This window comes from Suricata suricatta, chromosome 15 (assembly GCF_006229205.1).
Source record: "Suricata suricatta isolate VVHF042 chromosome 15, meerkat_22Aug2017_6uvM2_HiC, whole genome shotgun sequence".
Taxonomy (NCBI): domain Eukaryota; kingdom Metazoa; phylum Chordata; class Mammalia; order Carnivora; family Herpestidae; genus Suricata; species Suricata suricatta.
Genome location: NC_043714.1, coordinates 63,626,984 through 63,652,018, shown reverse-complemented (window position 1 = coordinate 63,652,018; position 25,035 = coordinate 63,626,984). Strand labels below are relative to the sequence as shown.

The 25,035-nt window shown below is 43.3% G+C and overlaps 1 protein-coding gene across 1 annotated transcript; it reads right to left on the bottom strand.

Annotated features, from left to right (window-relative positions):
* Nucleotides 1-473: 473 nt before the first annotated feature.
* On the bottom strand, nt 474-24,016 carry SQLE (squalene epoxidase). The gene is made up of 11 exons (XM_029923598.1): nt 22,949-24,016; nt 19,516-19,768; nt 14,222-14,402; nt 12,553-12,649; nt 11,327-11,440; nt 11,077-11,248; nt 8,064-8,159; nt 4,541-4,683; nt 3,837-3,933; nt 1,970-2,057; nt 474-999 (listed from the first exon to the last, which is right to left on the bottom strand). The coding sequence occupies exons 1-11, from the start codon at nt 23,237-23,239 to the stop codon at nt 807-809; spliced, it is 1,725 nt and encodes a 574-aa protein (XP_029779458.1). The 5' UTR covers nt 23,240-24,016; the 3' UTR covers nt 474-806.
* Between the last annotated feature and the right edge of the window lie 1,019 nt (nt 24,017-25,035).

The window sequence follows — 25,035 nt, the reverse complement described above, 5'->3', positions numbered from 1 at the left end:
AAAAAAAATTTTTTAATAAAAGCTTTTTAAGTCTTTTTAGCCCTTATTATAATCTGAAGTAGTTACTTAATATTCCAAGTCATGTTTTACTGCTCTTTTAGGAGTTTACGTCAGTGATATTTGGAAGCTTACTGAAATTTCATGACACCTTCCTGATATCCCTGATCTCCTCAAATATACTACAACTCAGCAAATGCGGATTTTCCAGCGTCCTGACAGACGTCTCGGGTGCTTCTACTCACTCCCTGTTTCTCCCATGACCCTGGCCTGGCCGGGCCAGGTTCTACAGCGGAGCTTCTAAAGCCCTTGATTGCTCTCCTGCGTGACGTGAAGAGAACCTTATCACGGGCACGTGAGGAAAGTAAGGTGCAGGGGTACTAAGGCCGCTTCCCCTCAGCACTTTCGGTCCTGCCCTGGTTTTCTTTTCGAAACATGATCCCGAAGCTGTACAAAGTCCACAACAGAGTCAGACATTCGAGCTCACTCTCCACTTTATTTGCATGTCCCACACGACTCTGCCCAAAGCCCCCGAAGTCAAAAGAAAACCTGCAGAGCCTCAGTGTTAGCACTAATTTATAAGGATCGTCTCTTTCAAACATCTATTTTTCCCTTCATTTTAAATTGCAAAGTATATATTTACATGTTTATATACAAATAATCCTCAAAAATTAACCCCAATCTTGGGCCAAGAGTTTGCACATTCGAAGTGGTTTACTTCTCTATGTCCATCCTCTTCCGAGAGTCTCTTGGGACATGGGGACGTGGGGAGCTCCAAATACCTGCTCACAAATGGTTCCCTTTTAAGCTTAATGAACCAAGTACTTAATTTCCGAGTAAATCAGAGGAAATATTACAGAGCATGCTTTGTACAAGACAGCACCACTACTGAAAATGGCTCGGGGTTTTGTAATCCAAGGTTCCGACTTAAAGCAGAAGTATGTGGCGTAGATCGCAACAGCAAAGAAGTGTCCAATTAAAATTAGAGGGTTAGGAGACAGTCTGCAATAGAAAAAATACACACACATATATATATTAGTAAGACCTGGCAATTAAGATTTACTCACAAAAAGGTTCTGATTATGTATCCCCTACAAAGCTAACCACACGCTCTGCACTTAGAGGACTCTGCAAGCGTGGGAGGCCTGCTGTGTGCCGCCGGGGACAGATAAATGTTCTTACAAGAAACTCCCTAGCCCGCCCCTCTGTCCGAGAAGCCGGCACCTCTTCTGAGTCTAGTTTACGTAAACTCTATGTTTCAAGCTGTTTCACTCGTCTTGAGATCTCAGTCCGAAGTACCGGGATGGCCTGGCCTGTGGGAATCGTAGGTTTTCCTAAGATAACAGTATTGACATTCAGATCACAGATGAATGAGAACAGACTTGAATTTTATCCCGCAGACTTTTCAAGAATTCTAGGCATGTCTGTACTGCCAGGTTTCACTGTCAGGAGTACCGGCAAGGAGGTTCCAAGTCCCTGCACTCAACTAAGTAAATTTTAAATATAAACTCCTCTGTTATCCGTGGCTCCCGACGATCAGAGGGGTGGTTAAAAGCTGCCAGCAAAAAATCAGCTTCTATTTATCAGGGTTTTAGCCTCATCCACCACTGACTTCTCACCACTTTTCCCAGAAGCAAAACAGGACTAAAGGTTGTTTTTCCATTTCTCTGAGCTACCCTCTGATTGAGGTTCTAATGGAGAGTAACGTGACAAAATGTGTAAGGAAGACAGACTTGCAGTCACTCCGACGCTGAGCAGTCCCAGAGAAAACCTGAAATCCCCAGCTCCTGTGTCGTCAGAGCGACTCGGGGCGCCGGGTGGCGCAGGAGGTTAAGTGGGATTTCAGTTCAGATCATGACCTCACGGTGTGGGCGTTCAAGCTTGGGGTTCCCTGTCTCCCTCCCCCTGCGCCCCTCCCCTGCCTGCATTCTCTCTCAAAATAAACATTAAAATACATTAAAAAAACACTTACACGGAAAGCAGCCCAACAGGCCCAGCAATACATTCTCCACCAAGTTTGAAATAAAGAAAACAGGCTTTTCTTAGTTGATGTACAGAATCTAAAATAAAATTTTAAAATCACTCTGAATCAAAATATTCACACATTTATTTTAGGGTGTTAATGATCTGTCAAAAAAATGTAACATAGACCAAGCCTTATAATAATTTTTTTAAAAATCTAGTCCTGGAATTTCAACAATCCCAAATTTCTTTTAAATTCCATAATTAGCATTATGGGTAACAGCTTAAGTATGAACAAACCTTTCTGTTAGAAAATACTCACTGTAAAAACATGCAGGTCTCAGAAGTTAACATTGTTTAAATGTTACTTCCTTGACTATGTTGAAGATTCATTAAATGATGCAAATATTTTGTAAATTCTTTTTGTCATAAAACCACAATTCTAGAAACCAAATTCCCAGTCTCCAAGATACCCAACCTGTATCTTGGAGCAAATTATCAAGTAAAAAGAATAGCTGTGAATAGTAAATATTAGCAGTTCCTTGTATCTGTACACTTTTTCAAGCTTTTCAAAGTAACCTGTTAAACCCTCACAACAGAGAATTCTCAACCAATGATCCTTCTGTAGAGAATAAACGTTCTGTCCAGGTATACTTAGATTTCTCTTTAGAATAGATCAAAAAGGATTTAATAGGTAAACTTACTCCAATAAAATTCTCTCCTCCTCTACCGTACTTTAAGTTGTTTGTTGGCAGACTGAAATTCTCAGTGTAAGAATCTCAAGAGCTTATGAAAGCTTAAAAAGAAGTGCTCAAAAACTCAAAACTTGGTTTTCTTTGTACTCGCCCACCCGCCATTTTCGATCCGGGCCAGTTAGCAAGAAAGGGGAGCTGGCAAGCCGCTGCCAGGGAGTTGCTGCTGCTTTTCGCGAGGAGAGCGTGCAGAGAAGCTACCGAAGGCACCGGCGCGGTCTCGGGCCACCAGCGCACGGACCGGTGGGGCCCTGGCCAGTTCTCAGAAGTAGGGCTTGCTGTAAATATCTCAAGGCCCAGGCCTGGAGTGACGTTTACTCCTGGAAACCTACACGTCCAGCTGCCCTGTGGCACACCTGCCTCTTCCTCCACTTCTGCTGCTCCTGCTACGTCACGCTTCCCTTACCATACAGACTGACTGTGGCCGCTTTACAATATGGGAGCAAAAACAAAAGCGTAGGACTGTTTCAGGTGAGTAAAAGGTGGATGCATTCTGCTACTTGTGCATCAATAGTAGGAGACAAAATCTAAATTTGTTTAGAAGGTCATTATTTTATAAAATACTATGAACAGAAATCAAAACTGCTATTCAGGAAGAACAGGCTTATCAGCAACTATGTTTTGTTTTCATTCACGGCCAGAAGACCCTCGATCACAACTCTGCGCATCTGTGGCTGTGCGTGAGCTGATTTGGACCACAGGAGCAAATAAAGACACGTCACTGGAGTTTGGCTGTTCATCCTTCCCCACAAAGTGGTGGATGCGTGATAATTAGAGGCTAAAACTCTCGCTCAAGGATGGAGTTAAGGGCCACCGGGTTGGGAGTCAGTAGACTTGGGAAGTATTTCTATTTCTGGCCTACCCACTAACTGCTAAAAATCTGCAGTTCAGTAATTTCCATTAAAAATTATCTATACTTAGGGGCCCCTGGGTGGCTCAGTTGGTTAAGAGTCCACTTTGGCTCAGGTCATGATCTCATGGTTCACAAGTTAGAGCTCTGTACTGGGTTCTGTACTGTCAGTGCAGAGCCTGCTCGGGGTTCTTTCCCTCTGCCTCTCTCTCTCCCTCTCTCTCTTTCTCTCTCTCAAAACAAATAAATAAACTTAAAAAAAGATCTGTACTTACCATCCGGGGCAGAAAATAATTCATAAAGAGCCTGAGCCAGGATATTCACAACAAAGGAATGAGATGTTTTTCTTGCCCAGTAGAATGACTTTTTGGCCTAAAAAAGAAAAAGATCACTTGTTATATGGTAAGACGGGGGGGGAGCACAATTGAGTGCATATAATCCCCACAAGCTGATGTTTATCCTGAGGATTACCTACAAGTGACGCTGCCGTGTATACACACACACACACACACACACACACACACAAAAACCTCTCCAGAAGAATGAGTTCCATAACTCTGAAGCTAAACACACAACTACGATGAGCGAGGCAGCCCATGCGACCCAATGCTACCGAATACTCAAATACAAACGGGGGAAATTGGGGCTCAGTCAGTTAAGCATCTGACTCAATTTCGGCTCCGTTCATGATCTCATGGTTTATGGATTCAAGCCTCACGTTGGGCTCCATGCTGGCAGTGCAAAGCCTGCTTGGGATTTTCTCTGTCTCTCTCTCTCTCTCTCTCTCTCTCTGCCCCTTCCCTACTCCCGATCTCTCTCTCAAAATACACATTTAAAAAGAAACAAAACAGAGAAATTTGGTATGATTCATGGGGTGCCCAGGCTCCCAGGTGCGGGCCCCCCGAGAAGGCCCCATTGCTCTTGGGCCCAGAAAGAAATGTATTGAGGCATTTTTGTCAAAGATGATTGACTGTCCTACCTGGAAGACAGCTGCGTCGTCATAAAGGTCAGGGATACCTTTTAGCAATTTTCTCCATATCTTTATATCTTTAAAAACCACAGTCATTCCCCCTCCAGTAAGAGGATGCCGCATGTTATACGCGTCTCCCAGAAGAAGAACGCCTACAGTGAGAGAATTTAGATTCTGACATCAGCCCTAAAATGGTCTCTTAATTTATAAACATTATGAAATGTGAGCCAGAAAATCAGAATGTGAAAACGCAAGCGAACAAATCATGACTAAAATCTGCTGATGCAAAACCTCAGTTACTCTATATCGGGCACCTAGTATGTCCCCGCTGCGGGGACACAGTGAGGACAAGCACGTGGTCCGTGCTCTCAGGAGAGTCGCATGTGAATCTAAGAGTCAGTGTCACATACGCATCAGGCCTCTTTCCTGAAACCCCAAAAGAACCTTGGCAAAAAAGGCAAGTGTCTGACACGGGAAACAGTGAAGAGGTGTGACATTTCACGGCAACACTGGCTGCCAGCACACTCCGGGGGAGCGTCCGCGAAGTTAGCTCTAAGTCCCAGCAAGCGGGCGGGCGCTGGGAAGGTGACACCCGTGCTCCAGCCTGGACCGAAGAGCAGCAAGAAGCAGACGTTCCAAACCTGTCGGAAGTGAATCTGGATGGATAAGCCGGGACCGAATCTCCTCTGAAAATCAGCTCCCTGATTCAAAACTGCAGGGGCAGGAAGCGCCTGCCTGAGGGTCCTGACCGAGACCCCCGACCCATCCACCGCCAGCCCGCTCCCGCTTATCGACCCGAGACTTGAAAAATGTTTCAACAAAGCATTTACTTAATTGTATTTGAGAGAGAAACAGACAACCGTAAGAGTAATGTTAAGGTGGCAAAATTACGGATAATGGTCTTCTGTAAGGTCACAATAAACTACATTTGTAGCTAACTGTAGAATACACACAATAAACATTAACTTCTAAAAAGGTAGCTTCTAGATGTTAATTCACATTTCTTATGTACTATTCTAGTCTCTTCACTAAAAACCCCACAAACCATAAACAGCTTTTATTCTCCCTTCTCCAAGGAGCATTTCTAATTCCTCCGTGCTGTTTTTATCAGTTTGGCCTCGGCCTCTTCGTTCTGCTTTGCGTTAGTTTCTTTGTAGGACTAGCAGTTTCTTGCGCATGTTTTTCCATAGCAGATTCTGTGTGTTGACGCCCAGGACCCACAGGGGAGCGACAGCGCGCACTCACACGGGTCCCCGGGCTCCGCACGCGCACCCCGGGGGCGTTCCGCACGCCTCCGCTCTGATGCCCGGCCAGTACTTCATACCGGTACGTCCAAGAGGGGACTCACCACCTCCTCCTAACTTACTTTCTTCTCCCTATGCTTCCAACATCAGCAAATAGATGGCAAATCCTCTAAGCCTGGAGCGCGGCATCCATCAAGAGGACCCCCCTCCCTTACTACAACAGCCAACGACTCACTGACTCTCCTGCATTCTACCTCCCGAGACACACAGATCCCCGCGCTACCTTCCACGCTCACGGCCACGGCCCCCGGGCGCCAGCTCTCCCCAACAGCAACGTGGGAACAGCCGCTTACTGTAAGCTTTAGCCTGACCCTTCCTCCAAACCTCTCCACAACAGTGATATCTCTAAGATACAAGTCTAATCATGCCACCATCTCATTTCAAGCTTTTCAGTTAACTATTAGAAATAAATGAGTTCAGCAAGGTTTCAAATTAGAAGATAAATATGCAAAAATCAATGGTATTCCATACACTAGCAATGAAGAATCTTAAAAAGAAGTTAAGAAAATGAGTCTATTTACAATGGCATGAAAAGGAATAAAATAACTGGGAACAAGTTTAACAGAAGAGATAAGAAAAACACTCTGAAAACTACAAATATGTTGAAAGAAAAAACTCATACTACATTTACAGTCTAATTTGACAAGAGTGCCAAGACACTTCGGCGAGGGAAGATCGGTCTTCCCCAGATGGCACGGGGACAACCGGAACGGTCATGGGCAAGAAGACAGACAGTAACAAGTGTTGACGATGTGGAAAAACTGGGACATTCATACGTTGGTAATGGGAATGTAAATCGGGGCAGCCACTTTGGAAAACAGTTCGGCAGTTCCTCGAAGAGTTAAACAGTTACCAGACCCAAGAAAAATGGAAGTTCCGTCCACGCACAGACTCCTGTGCAGATGTTCACAGCAGCACCGTTCGAGCCAAATGTCTACCAGCTGATGAACGGCTGGCTAAGATGCCACCCAGCCACACGCGGAATGTCGCTTTGCCGTGAAAACAATGAAGGGCTGATACATGCTCCGACGAGGATGACCCCCAAGGAAGCCGGTTACGAAGCCCATTCATTTCATTTACAGAAAAGTCCAGAACAGGCAAATCTACAGACAGAAGCAGACTCGGGGATGCCTGGGGCTGGGAGAACATGAGTAGTGACCGCTAATGCGCATGCGGTTTCTTTCCGGGCAATGAAAAGGCTCTTCAGAGTCAGTTTTAACGGACTGTGGCGATGGTTGCATATATCTATGAATATACTAAAAACAAATGAACTGTAAACTTTAGTGAGTGAACCATATGATATGTGAATCACATCTCAAAAACAGCTATTATTTTTAAAAATTGCAATGAATTTAATCTACAGGATCAAAACTAAACTTGAAATAAATACCTTACGTTTCTACCACTCTGACACCTAGCCTATGCTCCAGCCACAGGAAACCACTGAGTTCTCTGAAAGGGCCACCATTTCTCAGCCCTCCTGGCCTTTGAAGATGCTGGTCCATCTACTTACAAGTCCCTCATTTCACTGTCCACCTACGGGCGCCTGGGTGGCTCAGACAGTGAAGCGTCCAACTTCAGCGCAAGTCATGATCTCACAGTTCGTGGGTTCGAGGCCAACATCAGGCTCTGTGCTGACAGCTCGGAGCCTGGAGCCTGCTTCAGATTCTGTGTCTCCCTCTCTCTCTGCCCCTCCCCTGCTTATGCTCTGTTTCTCTGTCTCAATAATAAATTTTTAAAAATTTTTTTAAAAAAGTCCCTCATTTCACTGTCCACCTAAGGAACTGCCACTAATCCTTCATGCCCCAACTCCAGTTGTCTGGCCTGAGACGTGTCTTCCCGAAACACCCTTCCGAGTTCACAAGCTCCCCCCACCACCAGAGTGAATCTTGTGGTGCCAAGAGAGGCCTTGTAATACAGCATTTGTCAACACTGTTCTGAAATTCCAGCTTATACCCCTCACCAGAAAACTGCTATCTCTAGACTTAGGACTATATTTAACTGTTATATCCCAAATAACTAGTATAATGACTTACATACACTCAACATTAAATAATGAAGACATCAGAAAACTAATGTTGGTGTTAGTAATGTGATCATCCGCAGTAACCACTTCTCTGTCCCACGTATCACCCCCGGCAGCATAAATTTAATCATATTATATTTGGAATGTTTGGAATTTAATTATCTGGAATATCCTTTATCAAATCACTCTAATAAAATAATACCTCGTTTGTTCACTGGGGAAGAAGGCAGAAAGCTTGCTGGCATAGATCTCAAACGGGAATTCTGAATGGCTTCTAGAAACGGTTCTTTGAGGTGACCTGCAATAAATCCCAACCCACCAAATAAACAGTTTATAAAATTCAATTTTCAATTATCACATGTTCTTAATCAAGTATAAACAAATACCTTCTATACTTCTATTATGGTCGTTGCATGTATCTTCGTGGTAAATCAAGAACTAATTCTTTTATCAATACAACTGTTGACTAAGCCCCTAGTTATTCATGCAAAGGAATGACTAAGAAAACGGAGAAAATTAATGTAAATAGATACACACACAGCTGAATGAACCAAAAAAGCTCAAAAAGTGAAGCAAATTCAGAGGAGAGGAGACAGGAAGGAAAACCAGCCACCTCTCTTCCAAACGGTCGCTGACAGGGATCGGATTTCACACTTGGTTACGTCACCAGAATACGGTGGTGACGACAGGACAGAGGAAGCGTCCCACCAATGCACACACAGCAGGGATGCACGGGCGCCGAGGCCCTTCTGAGCTGCAGGGGCGTCATCGATGAAACGAACCGCTTCCGCTACTAGCTGTTCTCTCTCATACTCCCGAGTTTTAGAGTTCTGTGCCTTCACTTCTATAGGAAATGAACTGCCTTTTCATGCAGTTCTCTTTCAACTTAGCAGGATGCCTAAGGTGAAACTATTCTGTAAGTAGAATTTTGATAACTTAACTAATATTCATATAAACCTACAAACGGTTTCCCACCATGGTCTCAGGAAGTCTGTTCTGAACCTCTGTATTGGAAAAGGCAATCTATGGTAAAAGAAAAAAAATATGCCAAAAATATCACATTATTGGGCTGTTTGCTGGTTTAGTTGGTAGAGCATGCACCCCTTTTTTAAAGTTTCTTTTTTTTTTTTTTTTTTAGTAAACTCTACACCCAATATGGGGCTGCAACTTCACGACCCCAAGACCAAGAGTCACATGCTGCTCTGACCATGCCAGTCAGGCCCCCAAAGTGTGCAACTCTTGATCGCAGGGTTGTGAGTTCAAGCCTGACATTGGGTATAGAGATTCCTTAAAAATAAAATCATAAACAAATAAAAAAACTTAAAAACTAAAATATCACATTGACTATCTTTTTCTTAAATGTGAATAATTCATTTTTCCTAAAAGCTTCAAAAATGGCTTAACTAAGTGAAAATATATTGACATGCTGAAAATGTCTTTTTTTTTAATTTGGGAGATAGAGAGTAAGCGCGAGGTGGGGCGGGGCAGGGGGAGAGAGGGGAGAGGGAGAGGGGAGAGGGACAGGGGAGAGGGAGAGGGGAGAGAGAGGGGATCTTCAGCAAGCTGTATGCTCAGGGCAGAGCCCAATGCAAGGCTCAATCTCAACCCTGGGGTCACGACCCGAGTTGAAACCAAGAGTCAGATGCTCAACCGCCTAAACCACCCAGGCGTCCCAAAAATGTCATTATTAAAACTCTAAGTCAATATATACCTTCAGGTCAGTTTATAAACAGCGTGTTTTCACATCGATTAGAAAATCACTAGAGGGCAGCTGGCTGGCCCAGTCAGTCGACAAGCATGTGACTCCTGATCTGGGGTCATGGATTGAAGCACCACGTTGGGCACAGAGCTTATTTAAAAACACAGCACAACAAAATAACTTGAAAATGAAATGATTTTTAAAGAAAATGTACACCTACCCCAGACAGTTTCCTATTACTATCCTATTACTGCAATCATATCATATAACCATATCGAAGGGTTTCTCTTCAATTTTATCAACATTTTTAATATTTTAATTAATATCTCAATTTTTTAGATTTTTTTTACTTGCATCTTCCCAGTCTCAAAAAAAAAATGTCAGAAACTAATTTTTTTAAGGAGTGTTTTACAAAGGTATATGAAATCTCATGAAGCCTTTCTGTATTCAACTCAAAACTAAAAATGATCTTGGAGATTGCTTATAGCTCGAACATTCCGAAAGGGGGCTGTGTGAGCCGGACATGACCGGCCTCCACACTGGCTCTGTCACCACTGATGGTTTCCTCTTCGGAGGAGCGTTTGCTGATTCTTAGTGTCCTTGTCAGTAAAATGGGGCTCACGGTAATGCCCTACCTCCCAGAGTGACTGTGTAGATTAGGTTATGTTTGTAAAGCTCCTTATAGCAGATATGCAGTAAATGGTAGCTACTATTGCTACAAAAACCAAGCACAAAAGTAATTAAGTATAAGAGATATTTCAAGAATTCAGAGGCCTCAGATTGCTATACAGACCACCTTAAAAAGTACCACATATGCCAATATTGATAATTATCCTGAAAACAATATTTTTTTTAATGTTTTATTTAGTTTTGATACAGAGAGAGACAGAGCAGGAGAGGGGGAGGGTCAGAGAGAGAAGGAGACACAGAATCCGAAGCAGGCTCCAGGCTCTGAGCTAGCTGCCAGCACAGAGCCCGATGCGGGGCTCAAACCCACGAACGTGAGATCTGACCTGAGCCGAAGTCGGAGGCTTAACCGACTGAGCCACCCAGGCGCCCCCTGAAAACAATATTTAATTGTTAATATGAAAAAAATACTGAAAAAAAAATTTTAATTTGAAGATTTTTTGGCTTAATGTACTGATTAAACAGCTCAGCTCCAGTTATCGGACTGACTGGATGCATATTTTTTTACCTGCCATGCTGATCTTTGGCCTAAATCATTTTTCTTAATTTTTTTTGTTTATAGTATTTTATTTTTTATTTATAGTTTATTGTCAAGTTGGTTTCCATATAACACCCAGTGCTCTTCCCCACAAGTGCCCTCCTCCATGACCATCACCGTCCCCTTCCCCGGCCCCCTCCTCCGTCAGCCCTCAGTTCGTTTTCTGTATTCAAGAGCCTCTCTCTTTGGCCTAATTTAGAAACAGCTGTAGTGAGAACCGGAGAGGGACAGCCTTTTGTGATATTTGTTTTCAGACTACAGATTACAATACGGATGAAATCTCTTTCTTACCGGGTAATTGTGGGTAAATTTTTTCAGCCATGTATTCTCTTAAATTCCTGGGCATCTCCCCTCGAATGTCAACAAGTACTCGCGTTTCATCAGATGAAATCTGGTAGATGAGAACTGGACTCGGATTAGCCAAAACAAGTTCCGCATGATTTGCTGTAAACTGTGGTGCATGCTAGGGGGAAAAAAAAATTAGTAATTTTTGAATTTCAAGTTGCGTTTATTTTTATTTTGCATTATATTCCTACGGTACCTTCATAAGAAAGCCAACAAAATGAGATGAAACAGAAACTTTATTGGAGATCAGGTTTTTCCTAAACTTGGAAAAAAGTCCATCGGCAACAACAGTCAATGGAGCACGGAGTTCCTGCGACAAAGACAAAGAATACTCGGTTGAATGTTTAGAAATGCAAAGTGAAAGGACCACATTTAAAACGTTTACATATTTTATTGGACAACATTATAGAGGGTCAGGACGATAATGCTACTGAAGAAGCTGTTTGTCACTGGGCTTGAGTTAATGCAACACCCTGCAGACCGTCCACCCGGGAGTTAAGTTACACTTTGATGGACAAGAGGAGAAACAACTACAAAGTGAGTGTGGACGTCAGAAGACTGAATCTCATTACCACAAAGTCCAAGGACGAGTCCAATGTTTATGCTAGAATTTTCTTTCTTTTTTTTTTTTTTAAATTTAAATTCATGCTAGTTAGCATACAGTGGAGTTGGTTTCGGGAGTAGAATTTAGTGATTCATCACTTACAGGTAACACCCAGGGCTCATCCTACCAAGTGCCCTCTTTAATGCCCATCACACATTTAGTCCATTCCCCTATCCACCTCCCCTATTCTAGAATTTTCTAACTTCGTATAATGCTTTCAACCAGTGGCTAGGGCTCAGAAGACTTTTTGTCAATGTGGATGTATGTATTTAATTACCTTGCACTCACCCCCGTTAGAGTACCGTTTCTAGGTGGTGGTGACCCACTCACAAAAACCAACAGATTAGCCTTTCACTCTTTCTCTTCTTTCGCTAAACCAAAATGAGCCAATGCTGGAAACTATTTTACTCTGCTACTTCCCCAGACACTCTACTACTTTTCCCCTTTCAGATTTAAACAAGTTGAAACAATTTGCTTACTTTATCCTAATCATTTCTTTTATATCGAACCCTTTGGGTTTTTTTTTTACCTTCCAGGCCCCTCTGCTTTCCTGTACTCCTCACTTCGGTTTTTAACGCCGCTAACATAGCGGTGTGCCTACAAAGTTGTTTGTGTTGCATTCGGAAGTGCTATCAGGAGCAGTGTGCTACAATTTGAAATCTAGCCTGCCGTAGAGGGCTTACAGAGAACTCCAGGAGAACTCAAGGACTTAGAGAGAACTCAAGGAGTAAATTGGTGGGCCTACTTTTTTAGAGGAGGAAGAGACAAAGAATGAAAACAAAAGCTCTTAGAAAGAACTAACACTTGATAGCGCTCACCTTGATGTCTCCGGTTTCTTTATCCCTGTACTGAACCCCCATTACGGCGTCATCTTCCTCTAGTAACTGTAACACGATGCCTTCGATAAACTTTGTACTAAAGGATAAACACGCAGAAATAAGTCAGAGTAGCACAAACAGCTTACGTAAGGAATGATAAATTCCTCCTCTCCCGTTTACCCACGTGAACAGGACACACGTGTGCATGCATGTACACAGAAAAGGTCTGGAAGGACCAGGAGGAAAAACATCATTAATGGGTTTCAGAATTCAGTGTGGTTTTTATTTTCTAATTTCTTCAAATTGAATACATAGATACTAATCTAATGATTTTTTAAAGTATTTTTAAAAGTCACATTAGATTTTTACCTCAATTCATTAAAAAAAGGAAGGGCAAGAAACCTATATGCGCCCACACAGATTCATACACAGATGGGAAAACAGAATTGGGACTTTATCCACCAAGTTATTCAGAATAGTTTCTTCTAGCCAGAAGAATCGTGGATAATTTTTACAATCTTCTTTACATTTTTGTGGATTTTTTCCATTTTTCTACAATGAACATATTCTACTTCCACAGACATCAAAGTCTTTCAGTCCCAAGGGTAAGTCCACTGACTTCTTCACTAACTCACTCAATACTTAAGCCGTTGCCAATGATATGAGGGTGCTCGTGTTTAAAACTTCCTCCGTCACGGTGCCTGAATAGGCTAGGGGCAGACAGACGTTAATAATTAAGAGAAGCCAGTGCTGCCAGACTAGGTCCTTTAGTAAGAACGAAAAAACGATTTTCCCTTGAAGACCTCTGTTCTGACTTTTAACAGAAAATACCATACGCACAAACCCCAACTCCCAAATAGGCAGAGAGGGTCTTAAACCTTAATTACAAGTGTATGCTCCAGGGGCACCTGGGTGGTTCAGTTAAGTAGCCGACTTGGGCTCAAGTCATGATCTCACGGTTTTGGAGTTCAAGTCCCACATGTGGCTCTGTGCTGACAGCTCAGAGCCTGGAGCCTGCTTCGGATTCTGTGTCTCCCTCCCTTTCTGCCCTTTCCCCTGCTTGTGCTCTGGCTCTCCCTGGCTCTCTCAAAAATAAACACTAAAAAGAAAATTAAAAAAAAAACAAAACAAGCGTATCCTCTAAATTCCAACAATAAGTTATTTAGTCAAAGGAAAAATTTTAGGGGCGCCTGGGTGGCTCAGTCAGTTGAGCGTCCGACTCCAGCTCAGGTCATGATCTCACAGTTGGTGGGTTCGAGGCCCACGTCGGGTTCTGTGCTGACCACTAGCTCAGAGCCTGGAGCCTGCTTCGGATTCTGTGTCTCTTTCTCTCTCTGCCCCTCCCCTGTTCATGCTCTGTCTCTCTCTCTCTCTCTCAAAAATAAATAAAATGTAAAAAAAAAATTTTTTTTAATAAAATTTTTAAAAGGAAAAATCTTAGTCAAAGGAAACATCTCAATGGTTCTGTGTCAAATGGAAATCCTCTAAATGATATTCTTGACAAACACACTGAGGATCTAACATTCTTCTAACTTGTAGTCTGCTTTAGTACTACATATGTTCCAGCCCAGACCCAAACTCTTAGGACAAAATACCATTACGGAATAGTATTTTGCAAAGGCCAAGTTTAAATGTGTTTCTTAAACATCATACATTTGAGTTGCCTTACTTGGGCTCTGCCATCGCTGCTTTCCGGAGACCCATTATGAACCTTCCATGATGGAAAGCTCTTCCGCTCTGCACCTGACTGTTTTCTGACAGAGGGTAAGGAATATGAACCTCTGATTTGCTTTCCTGGTCATGAATGACGTAGCCATGCACGACTTGGGCATCAATACCTTCCACTGCATCTGCAAAACAATTCAGTTCGAAAAAAATCAATCTTGTTGACATGCCCAGAGTTATAAGAGGCACCAAAGGACATGGAGGCATTGAAAATGAGTCTCTTTCATCATAAAGCAATTGAAACCATTTGGACAAATGGACATTAATATAACTATTTCAAAAATCTCAATGCATCTGAAAGACAACAGTCTGAGCAAATCTGTAATATCCAAAAAGATTAAGATTTATATAGAAAATTTACTCATTAAATTCCATAGCAAAAACATTAAGACCCAGTAATAATGGGTGATTGCATTAAGCAACATAGAAGCATTGAACAGATCAGGAAAAATGTTCAAAACCTGATTAAAAAAAAAACAAATCAATGAAATAAATTAAAACATTAACATACCAAATCCAGCAAGCAAACAGATACCAAATCTATCAAAATTGTTGGTGAGATTACGATAAAATTGATAAATTTATATATTACTGGTCATACTATAAATTAATAACATGTTAGAAAGTAATTGTGGGAATAATTATCAAGAACCACAATGAAGTTAGCATCCTTTGATTTAATAATTTTAGTCTTGGAAATTCTATGTTCATTCTAAAAACATAATTTTTCATTTTTAAGAATTTTTAAAGGTATACCTAAGAATAAGTTTACTATAGTATTAAGACTAAAGAAGAAATGAAAACAAACCAAATATTAATCTCAGTTAGAAAGGTAAAGTACATTATGAAGTATCAACTGAGAAAATACTATGCATAGGCCTAAAATCACAATGATAAACAATGGTTCATATATTAAGATGAATTCAGAATTTATAAATTATTCTAATGATGAAAGAAAATCTCCACAAACAGTTCTATCATACATCTGAGCTAAGATCAAAATAAATTAGTTTTCTGATGTGCTTTTTAATTGCTCTTAAGATCCAGTCAGGGACAAATTGGCTGGATTTTGTCACACATCTGACCTAGAATCAAAATCAGTTTTTTAGTATGGCTCTTAAATTATTACAGTTAAAATTCAGTCACAGAAAAGTGCCAATTAGTACTGTATTCAGTTTGGGTCTCAGCAAATTGCCAACCTTTTCTGACCTAAATATTTGAAGCCCATTTAGTATTTTTATAATGCTTTGTCCAGCCACTGAGACTGTTTGTTTTTCTTAACCAGTAACTCTATCATGGAAGTACTTGAAATGTTCACACTGGCCACTTTAGAACATACCAGAAAATGTTAAGAGTATAACAGCAAAATTTTTCCTTGGGTAAGCTATCTTAAGTATACAAATAAGGACTACTTTAAGATTTCTTAACATCTGTCTGCCTCAACTTTGTTGATGAAATCAAACACGACAGACTCTGGACACTTTTACTTCCTTAAGCAGGCAAGACGACTACTCTACACTTCAATGAAATTCGTGCTTCATGAATACTAGGCATTAATAACTTTGAAGCCAGTGACATTAAACAGAGCTGTCACTATTATTAGACTACTGGTCAACACATCACATAAACTGACATGGAAAACACTCCCCCACATTAAAAAATGTAGAAATCCTTGCAATAAAAAGGCAGTTAGAAAACAAAACCAACAACAAAAAAGGAAGCGACAAAAACCTGCTTATGCTAAAAATGAAAAGCAGCTTCAAAGTCAAACAAGTGAACAAGTTTTAAAGGCAAGAGCGTAGGGGCACCTGGGTGGCTCAGTCCGCTGAGTGGCTAACTTCGGCTCAGCTCATGATCTCAGGGTTTGTGAGTTCAAGCCCCATGTAGGGCTCTGTGCTGACAGCTCAGAGCCTGGAGCCTGAGGCTCTGTGTCTTCCCCTCCCCCATTCCTCTGTCTTTCTCTCAAAAATAAACAAACATTAAAAAAAAAATTAAAGAAAAAAAAGAACCACAACCCTAAAGGAGTGGAGTTTTAAGGGCGACTCCTGAATAGGAGGTAGGAGCCCCCAAGCCCAGAGGCAACGAAACTTAGCACCATACATAAATTTCTTGTCAATAAAATAGAAACCACAAAAACTCAATTCAATGCCAAGAGATAGGACATATGGAAGTAAGCCACTCACCACAGGCAAGAGGTGGAGTCATCCATAAAAAATCCAAACATACCTCTATGCCATGACCTCCTGTAACTTCTGAACTTCAAATGGAGTATACAGTATATAATAAATTAGTTATCATTTATGAAAGCCCAAATATAAGTCAGAGTCAAGGAATAAATATAACAAAGAACATACAAGATTTATGAAACTTTATTTAAGTGCATTAAAGACCTAACTGAATGGAGAATATACCACATTCATGGACAGGAAGCCTAAGCCAATTATTCCAAAACTGACCTACAGATTCAGTGCTATTTCAGTCATAATCTTGACAGAGTTTTTTTGAAGATCTATTTCTAAATTATATATAGAAAAGCAAAAAGGCCAAGGAAAGCCAAAATAATCCTAAAGAAAATAAGAGGTTCCCCACTAGATATTAAGAGTTACTAGAAAGATAAGGCATGTATATTATAATGTACTAAAGAGTTCTTGGGGCGGGCACTTGGGTGACTCAGTCTGTTAAGTGTCCGACTCTTCATCTCGACTTCGGTTCGTGACTATGAGCCCTATGTGGGGCTCCACACTGACAGTGCGGAGCCTGTTTAGGATTCTCTCTTTCCCGCTCTCTCTCTCTGCCTCTCTTCTGCTCACACACTCTCTCTCAAAATAAATAAAAACTTTTTTAAAAAGTAAAGAGTTCTAAATATTAAACTTAACCCATAGGGCAATCAATTATTAAAAACTCATACTCGAGGGACACCTGGATGCCTCAGCCGGTTAAGTGTCCAACTTGGGGTCAGGTCCTGATCTCACAATTCATAGGTTCCTACCTGGCGTCAGACTCTGGGCTGACAGCTCAGAGCCTGGAATCTGCTTCGGATTCGGCGTCTCTGTCTCTCTGCCCCTCCCTCACTTGTGCTTTCTCTCTCAAAAATAAACAAACATTTTTTTAAAAAATCCATACTCAGGATGGATCAGTCCATATTATATTAAAACTCCACACTCCACAAAAAGTAACTATTCCAAGAGTTTCTATCATCCACATCTCATCACAACTCGGGAAATTAACAGCATAATGAATATTAATAAACACTCTCATTTGTAATATTGAAGGTATTCATGGTATGGGGACTGGACAAAATACCGCAGAGGCTTTCCTTACTCTTGCATAAACTACGCATTAAAGTCCACTGAGGCTTGTTACCACACCGTGCAGGTGTCCCCTGAAGCTAGATCTCTAAATGATTTTATGTACAGTCATTAGTTTTGAGAGCATTTCTAGTTGCCTAATGTTCAACTATAAAAACAACAAAATCCTGTCTCAGACAGTGTTACATCTGCCTCGGGCAACCCTCTCTTGTAGGGTGGTGGTTAGGGAACCTAGAAGGCCAGAGATGAACTTCCCTTCTTCATAAAGCACTCTCTCCACTTGGGTCCTTTGCCCCGCAGGCCTGTGCTTTTCCTCCTCACTAACTGCTCTTCCTCAGTCCCCCTTCAGGACTCCCGCTCACCTCATGGATCGCCGGCATCAGAGCGCCCCAGGGTTCAGTCCTGGACCTCTTCCTGGTAATCTTCTAGTTTTGTTTCAATACCATGACCCTTCTCTTTCTCTCATACGTAATACGTGACTCACCAGCAAGTCCTACTGACTCTTGCTTCAAAAGGCGTTTCCAGAATGTGACCCCTTCCCACCTGCTCCACTGCTGTGATCCCGGGATATTCCAAGCCATCAAGTCTCACGATTCTGCAATGGTCTCCTAACAGGTCCCCCTGCTTCTGACTTTGCCACTTTAGGATCTACTCTTTTTTCTACAGAATAACACGGATACTTCCAAATAATATTGTGAAACACACTTCTAAAATGTGAGACTGAATAACTCCTAAAACTTCTCCAACAGCTTCCCTTTGGAATAGAAGCCAAATCCACATAGCGGGTTATGAATCCTCGGGACTCAGCCCCCATGATCTGACCATTCTTTACCTATTCTCCTCTTCCCTCACACCACTCCATTCCGCATTATCGCTGAACAGTCTGCATCCGTTCTGTTCACCGCTGCAGCCTCAGCATCGAGAACAGCAGCTACAACATGGTCCACACTAAATGAATATTTACTCAGTGAATGAATGGACGTCACCCCTTTAGTCAATTCTCTCTCTTGCATCACCAGTCTCTCCCTCTCTACTTGATCAGCTCCGGCACCACACAAACGTGCTCTTGTATCAAAATACACCTTCTTTATCCCCACAACTACATCTCATTACTGCCCCATTTCTGTTTTCTGTTACAGAAAAACTCAAGAGTGCTTTTCTAGTCTAAACTTTTTAAATTCCCACCCACTTCAGTCTAGGCTTTGTCAACAAATTCTGCTGAAACATCTTGTCAATGTCACAAGCAACCTCCAAAATTGCCAAATCCCAAGGTCATTTTTCTGTACTCATCTTACTGACCAGTCTGTTGGCAAACCATGACATAGTGCCCTCCCCCTTTGTGACACATACCCATCCCCTCCTACCTGAAACCACCTCCTCTCTTGAGTGAAGTGACACCAAACGCTCGGGTCTTAATCTCATGGCTCATGAGTTCAAGCCCTGCATCAGGTTCTGCGCTGACAGCTCAGAGCCTGCTTCGGATTCCCTGTCTCCCTCTCTCTCTGCTCCTCCCCTGCTCATATACTCACTCTCTCAAAAATAAACATTAAAAAAAACTTTTTAAAATCATTGTTTTAATAGATGATACTTAAATAAGATTCTATAACATGCACATAATATGTACTCCACCAATGATAGCTCCCTTCACTAAATTTCATGCCCTCATTCTAGTTTTCCAATCTTGACCATTTCCAATTTTGACCATTTCTATTTTTTAGCCACTTCGTTACATCTCGTGAAGTCTCCTTTATCACCCACTAAATTCTTCTCCTTTGCTCTCGATTTCATGCAAAATTGTTGGTAAAGAGTATATATAGTGACTTTTAGAAATGTAAATAAATTGGAATATCTTTTTGCCAGTATGAGCTAGTCTAAAGTGAAGAGGGTTCGCTTATACCACATTAACTCCTAAAAATCAGTACGGACCTACCTTCGAGACCAAGGTCTTTAAGGACATGATAACCTCCTGGCTGCAGAAATTCTCCAACTATCCTGTCAGGCTCTGTTAAATCTCTCTCAATTACTGTCACCTTTCGTCCATCTCTGGAAAGCATGGCTGCCAGAGCAGAGCCAAGTACGCCAGATCCCACAATGATAACTTCTGGATCATTCTGAGAAGATATTGATGAAGAGGTAGCCGCTCCTAGTAAGGTGGTTTCTGAAATATTGTTTTCTTCTTTGTGCTGTTTAAAAAAAAAAAGGTAATTATGTATCTACATTTGCTATCCTTACATCATGCTACTACTATATGGACACTCAGGACTTTTCCATCTTGGGCAAAACCTTCTTCTCAAATATTATCAAACCAAATGCCCTGCTATGTTTTTAAGTCCGGGTCATATATAAAAATCAATGATATCAAAATACAAAAATAAATTAAATACATATGCCATTTTCCACATATATCTAGAAAATGCAGTTATACAGATATTATTTAGAAATCCATACCAGGCCAAATATAAACAATGTTTGCAAGGGGCTCCATAAACTTATTATAGGGAAAATTCTATCATTAATTACTCGGTTCTTCAAATACATACTAAGCATCTACCAAATGCAAATCACATACAACTCCTATTTTGACTTCATGTTGCAATCTATTCAGCACCTTTCACGTGTTTCCACTATTCATTTTTATTTTCTCCTTCTGGATTTTCATCTGAAAAATCTATCTTAACCTAAAATCACTTTTATATAACAAAAAGACTGTCACATCCTAGCTATTAATCTACTGAGAATTTTTTAACTCTGGAAGTCCAAAATAACTCATCCTATTCCGTGGGGTGTGACCCATTCACATTTAAGTCCCTAACATATAAGGACATATGAATTTGCCCCATCTGACATGTTGAAAGCCTAGTCAGTTGGTCCATTTAGGTATAACATCAAACTATCACTAATTGGGCTGACAAGAAAAACTTTATTCATAAATAACAAAGTCCAGTTTTGAGATTTATGCCCACTGAGAATAACCGTGCCTGTTGGGTTTTTTACAATGAATAATTCAGGGGGCACCTGGGTGTCTCAGTGGGTTAAGCATCTGACTCTGACTCAGGTCATGATCTCACAGTTCATGAGTTTGAGCCCCGGGTGAGGGGCTCTGTTCTGACAACTGAGAGCCCGGAGCCTGCTTTGGGATTCTGTGTCTCCCTCTCTCTCTGCCCCTCCCCCACTTGTGCTCTATTGGTCTCTAAAAGGTGAATGTTAAAAAAAATTTTTTTAATGAGTAATTCAGGGTTGAAATAAGTATTTTTTCTTGGTCTGTGGATTGACAAATATGTTTCAGATACAGAAGAGCAAGGAATCTTTGAGTTCTCTGCCTTAATGATTAAGATAAGCCCAAATGCCATTTTGAAGGGATTTTGATAAAAGACCTTGGGCAAAAAGGAAGGAGACAAAATCTAAAACCTTTTAGAATTTTGATTCCCTGTGATTTTAATATGCATCCAGCCTTCCTTTCACTCTGCAAGGACTGGGCGGTCCATTCCATTTATCATCATGTGTTTGAAAGAAATTACCTTTTTGCCCTTTACCCAGAGGAAAAGACCACAGTTTTCTCCTCCCATAAGTATTTCTTAGTGACCAGAATAACTGACCACTATATTTAAGTTATTGTTCTTAGAGCAAGATAAGCCCTTTTTGTGATCGTAGCCATTTTTTATCAGTTCTTCTTCCTAAGTTTTCCCTGTTAAACCTATAAACACACACACACACACACACACACACACACACAATATCCTGGAAGGGGAACTTGAGTTGGTTAAGTCATTCAGAGAATGGTCAGTAAACGAAGCGCTAATGGAACTTTGGACTCACTGCCCCAACTCCCTGGTGTTAAGCAGAAAAGCGTCTTCACAAAACGGAACCAATCACTGATGGCTGGTCATCAAATTTTCGCTTCCCCAAAATGTCTCAACATCACATGACGTAATGGGATTCCAGCCCCCTATACTAGTAGTCCCTGACCCTGGCAGAAGTCACCTCAGACGCCATGGAAGATTCCAAACGGAGATTAAAGACTCCCCTCCCCCTCCTCTCCTATTGCTCGCCTCACAGCCACCATACCACTGCACTGGGCACTAGCCAAAACGTTCCTACCAGATGAACGCCTTTCCACTAATATTCGTAGCTATGATTTATTCGTTATGGACCATATCCAACCCTTTAACTCCCTAACTGGCAGCAAGAGCAGCGCCGTCCCCATTTGATAGAAGAGGTAACTCATTCTTACAGGAAGGAAGCAATTTCCCAAAGGTCCCATAGACAGAAGTGGTGGAGCCAAAATTCTAAACCAAGTCGTCCCTTCTGTAAGCCTCACTAGTCTGGACCGTCGGTCCAGTAAAATAAGGTCGACCCAGAAGCCTCCAAGAGTAAACTACTTCTTGAGGCCACTGGCCCTGACTCCAAGTCACCATCATGTCTCACTTGGCTCACGACTGCAATCTCTCACCCGATCGCAGGCTTCCATTCTTGTGCCCTGCGATCCGCTCTCCACACCCCAACTGGAATGTTCTTTTTAAAAACTAAAGGTCAATATTGTTACTCCCATGCTTGAAATCCTCCAGTGCTCTTGGGAAAAAAGCCAAACACCCACGGCCAAACAGGCTTGAAACGTTCTGGCGTCGAGGACCACTGCTCCCTCATTCACCACTGTCCTCTGCAGTCGTTGCGGGAGGCATGACCTCAAAAGTGACTGAGGACTAGACTCTGGATTAGGAACATGGCTGAACTGCGGACCTCACTCGATTATTCACGTGACTTAGGACATTACAGCACTGATTTACTCAAGGCTCCACAGACGTGGAGATGGGAGGGTGTTTTGCCCAAGACTTTGAAATGCGAAACTAGTTTTTACTCTTGTAGCTTTCCCAACTCTTCTGTTCCCTTCACCAGCAGCTGCCGTGCAGTAGCAGGGGACTGAACCTGTAGGGGGTTTCTTTCTTCTCAGGTACAAACGCGATCCTTACCCAAGGATTTAAAGAAATAATCTTTTTCCCCCAATCACAGCAAGTGACTCTGTCCTCCTTCAAAATGAAATTCTACTATTTCACATTCCCTTTCATAATCAACTCTATATTCATCATGAGATCAATGCCATGGAGCATTGGCTCAACCAACACTAAATGAAACAAATTGTTTCGATCATTCCTAAGAGTGTCAAGGATGTAGCCAAGAAACAGTCAAGAGCTTAAAAACAAAACCAAATACAAACAAAAATCCACGAAAGATACATGCAAATTCATACCAGAATATCTAAACTGCTGCCTTTGTCCTTTAAGATGAAAATTTACATTTAAGTGACCCCAATCCGATTTAAAAAAAAAAAAAAAACCATTCATTTGCCCATTTAAAATTCAACCTACCCTCCTAGACCCAAGCTGCTCTTTATTTTCTGATCCCGGGGGTGACTTGGCCCAGAAGAAGCCAATGAAAGGCAAGGCCGACAGAATATCCGAGAAGACCGCGAATTGGGAGCCGCTCTGCTGGCGCCCGAGCAGGGCCCCGCTCCGGTAGCGGCAGCGGTAGGACAGCACCAGGCCCAGGGACAGGAACACCAGCACGCACAGCAACAGCTCCTTGTTGGCAAAAGAGACGACGTCTCCGCATTTCTTGTAGAAATACGTGAAAGTGGCAATGCCCAAGAAAGTCCACATGGTTCAAAGGCTCCTTCGGCGACCCCGGGGCAGTGTCGAGATCCTCTTTTTCCTTGCGGGGTTTTGGTGATTCGAGTGTCACCAAAAGCACGAGGAGGCGGCCAAGCTGCAGCCAACACCGTCGCGGGGATTACAATTCAGATCGGACGAGTCTACAAACTCCTATCACACTGGGATAAAAACAGTTCCGTGAAGAGAGGAGAGACGGCCAGACTTAGAAGGCAGTGTTAAAAAATCGCCTGCTGCAACCGCTTCCGAGCCGACTCTCCTCTTTCCGGCACCCCATTCATCATCTTCCCCGGGACGGGCTTCTCCTGGCTTGCTGCGGGTGATGTCTGCCAAAGGCGACGCGGGCCCGCTCCCCTGCAGCAGGGTGCCCTTCCTTCCAGGAGAGGCCCGGAGACGGAAGAAATGTCTCCCAGGCAGGGGCGGCCTGGCCAAGTGCGGGAGCGCCCACGCTCCGGGGCGCCGGGGCTGCGGAGGACGGCCTTGGACTCGAGACTGCCGCCCTAGCTCAGGCAAGCGCGGCCGCTCTGCACCCGCTCCGGGTCACCAGCCCCGCGAACCTTCCAGGCCGTGACTCCGTTTCCCCGCGGGTGAGCGGCAGTGTCTAAGGAGCTTCCTCAGAGGGCGGCGGCGGCGACTCTCGACGGCCTCCTCGCCAGCATCCCTAGCGGCGCTGCCCTCCCCAACGCGGCGCTCCGGCAGTAACCAGAGTAACCGCCCCACGCTCGCCGCTCGCCGCTGGCCCAGCGAGCCCGGGCCGCCCAGGGGCTCCGCCCAGACGAGGACCAGGAGGCGGGGCGCAAGGGAGGGAGCCGGCCCCGCCCAAAGCGCGCAGAGCGCCCGCCCCGCCCTCCACCGCCGTTGACCAATGAGGGCGCGCACCGCGCGGTAGGCCGAGATGGCGCTATGCCGCGTTAGGCCAATCGCAGCGAGGGCGGCCGGCGCGGCGTCGCCGGGTGAGGCGCTAGGGCGATGTTGCGTGGTGTGGGGCGTGGGCGTGAGCTGGGCTCCGGCTGCCGGTGGGCGGAGGGTGAGGCGCCGGCTGGTTTCGCAGGGGCGGAGGGGGTCGGGCCCTGAGTTCCTCGCGCAGCTCACCCGCCGTGGCCCGGGCAGCTGGGGTCCTACCGGAGACGAGGTGGAGTTTGTTCCGGGGGAACCGCTGCCTGGAGGTCCGCCATTCGTTACACGATCACGTATTGAGCGCTTACTATGTGTCACGTCCGGAGGTCCTTTTTCTCTCACACCTAGTGTGTGTAGAGGGCGGTGGACACTGGGTGCGTGGAGAACGTGGTGTTAGAGCCGAACTTCTGGAAGAACGAGTTAGGCAGATGTTTGCCAGAAGGAGGAAGGAAGGAGAGGATATGCGGGGTATTTCTTTATCCAAAATTGTCAGGCACTGCTCACTAGTCCCTGTGCTCAGCCTAAAGATGACTGGTGTTCGTAGCCACTATTGTCTCGAGATCGGAAACGCGGAGAGGGGGTCCTCGGCAACGAAGTAAAGTACAGGTGTGTCGTAAGTTTAAGATTTAATAGGGCGCCTGGGTGGCTCAGTCGGTTAGGCCTCCAACTTCAGCTCAGGTCAGATCTCACATTCGTGGGTTCGAGCCCCGCATCAGGCTCTGTGCTGACAGCTAGCTCAGAGCCTGGAGCCTGCTTCTGGTTCTGCGTCTCCTTCTCTCTCTGCCCCTCCCCCTCTCATGCTCTGTCTCTGTGCCAAAAATAAATAAAACATTAAGATTTAATAGATGGAGGCAGAGATGGGAGGAAAAAGAGACCAGGTTATGGAGCCA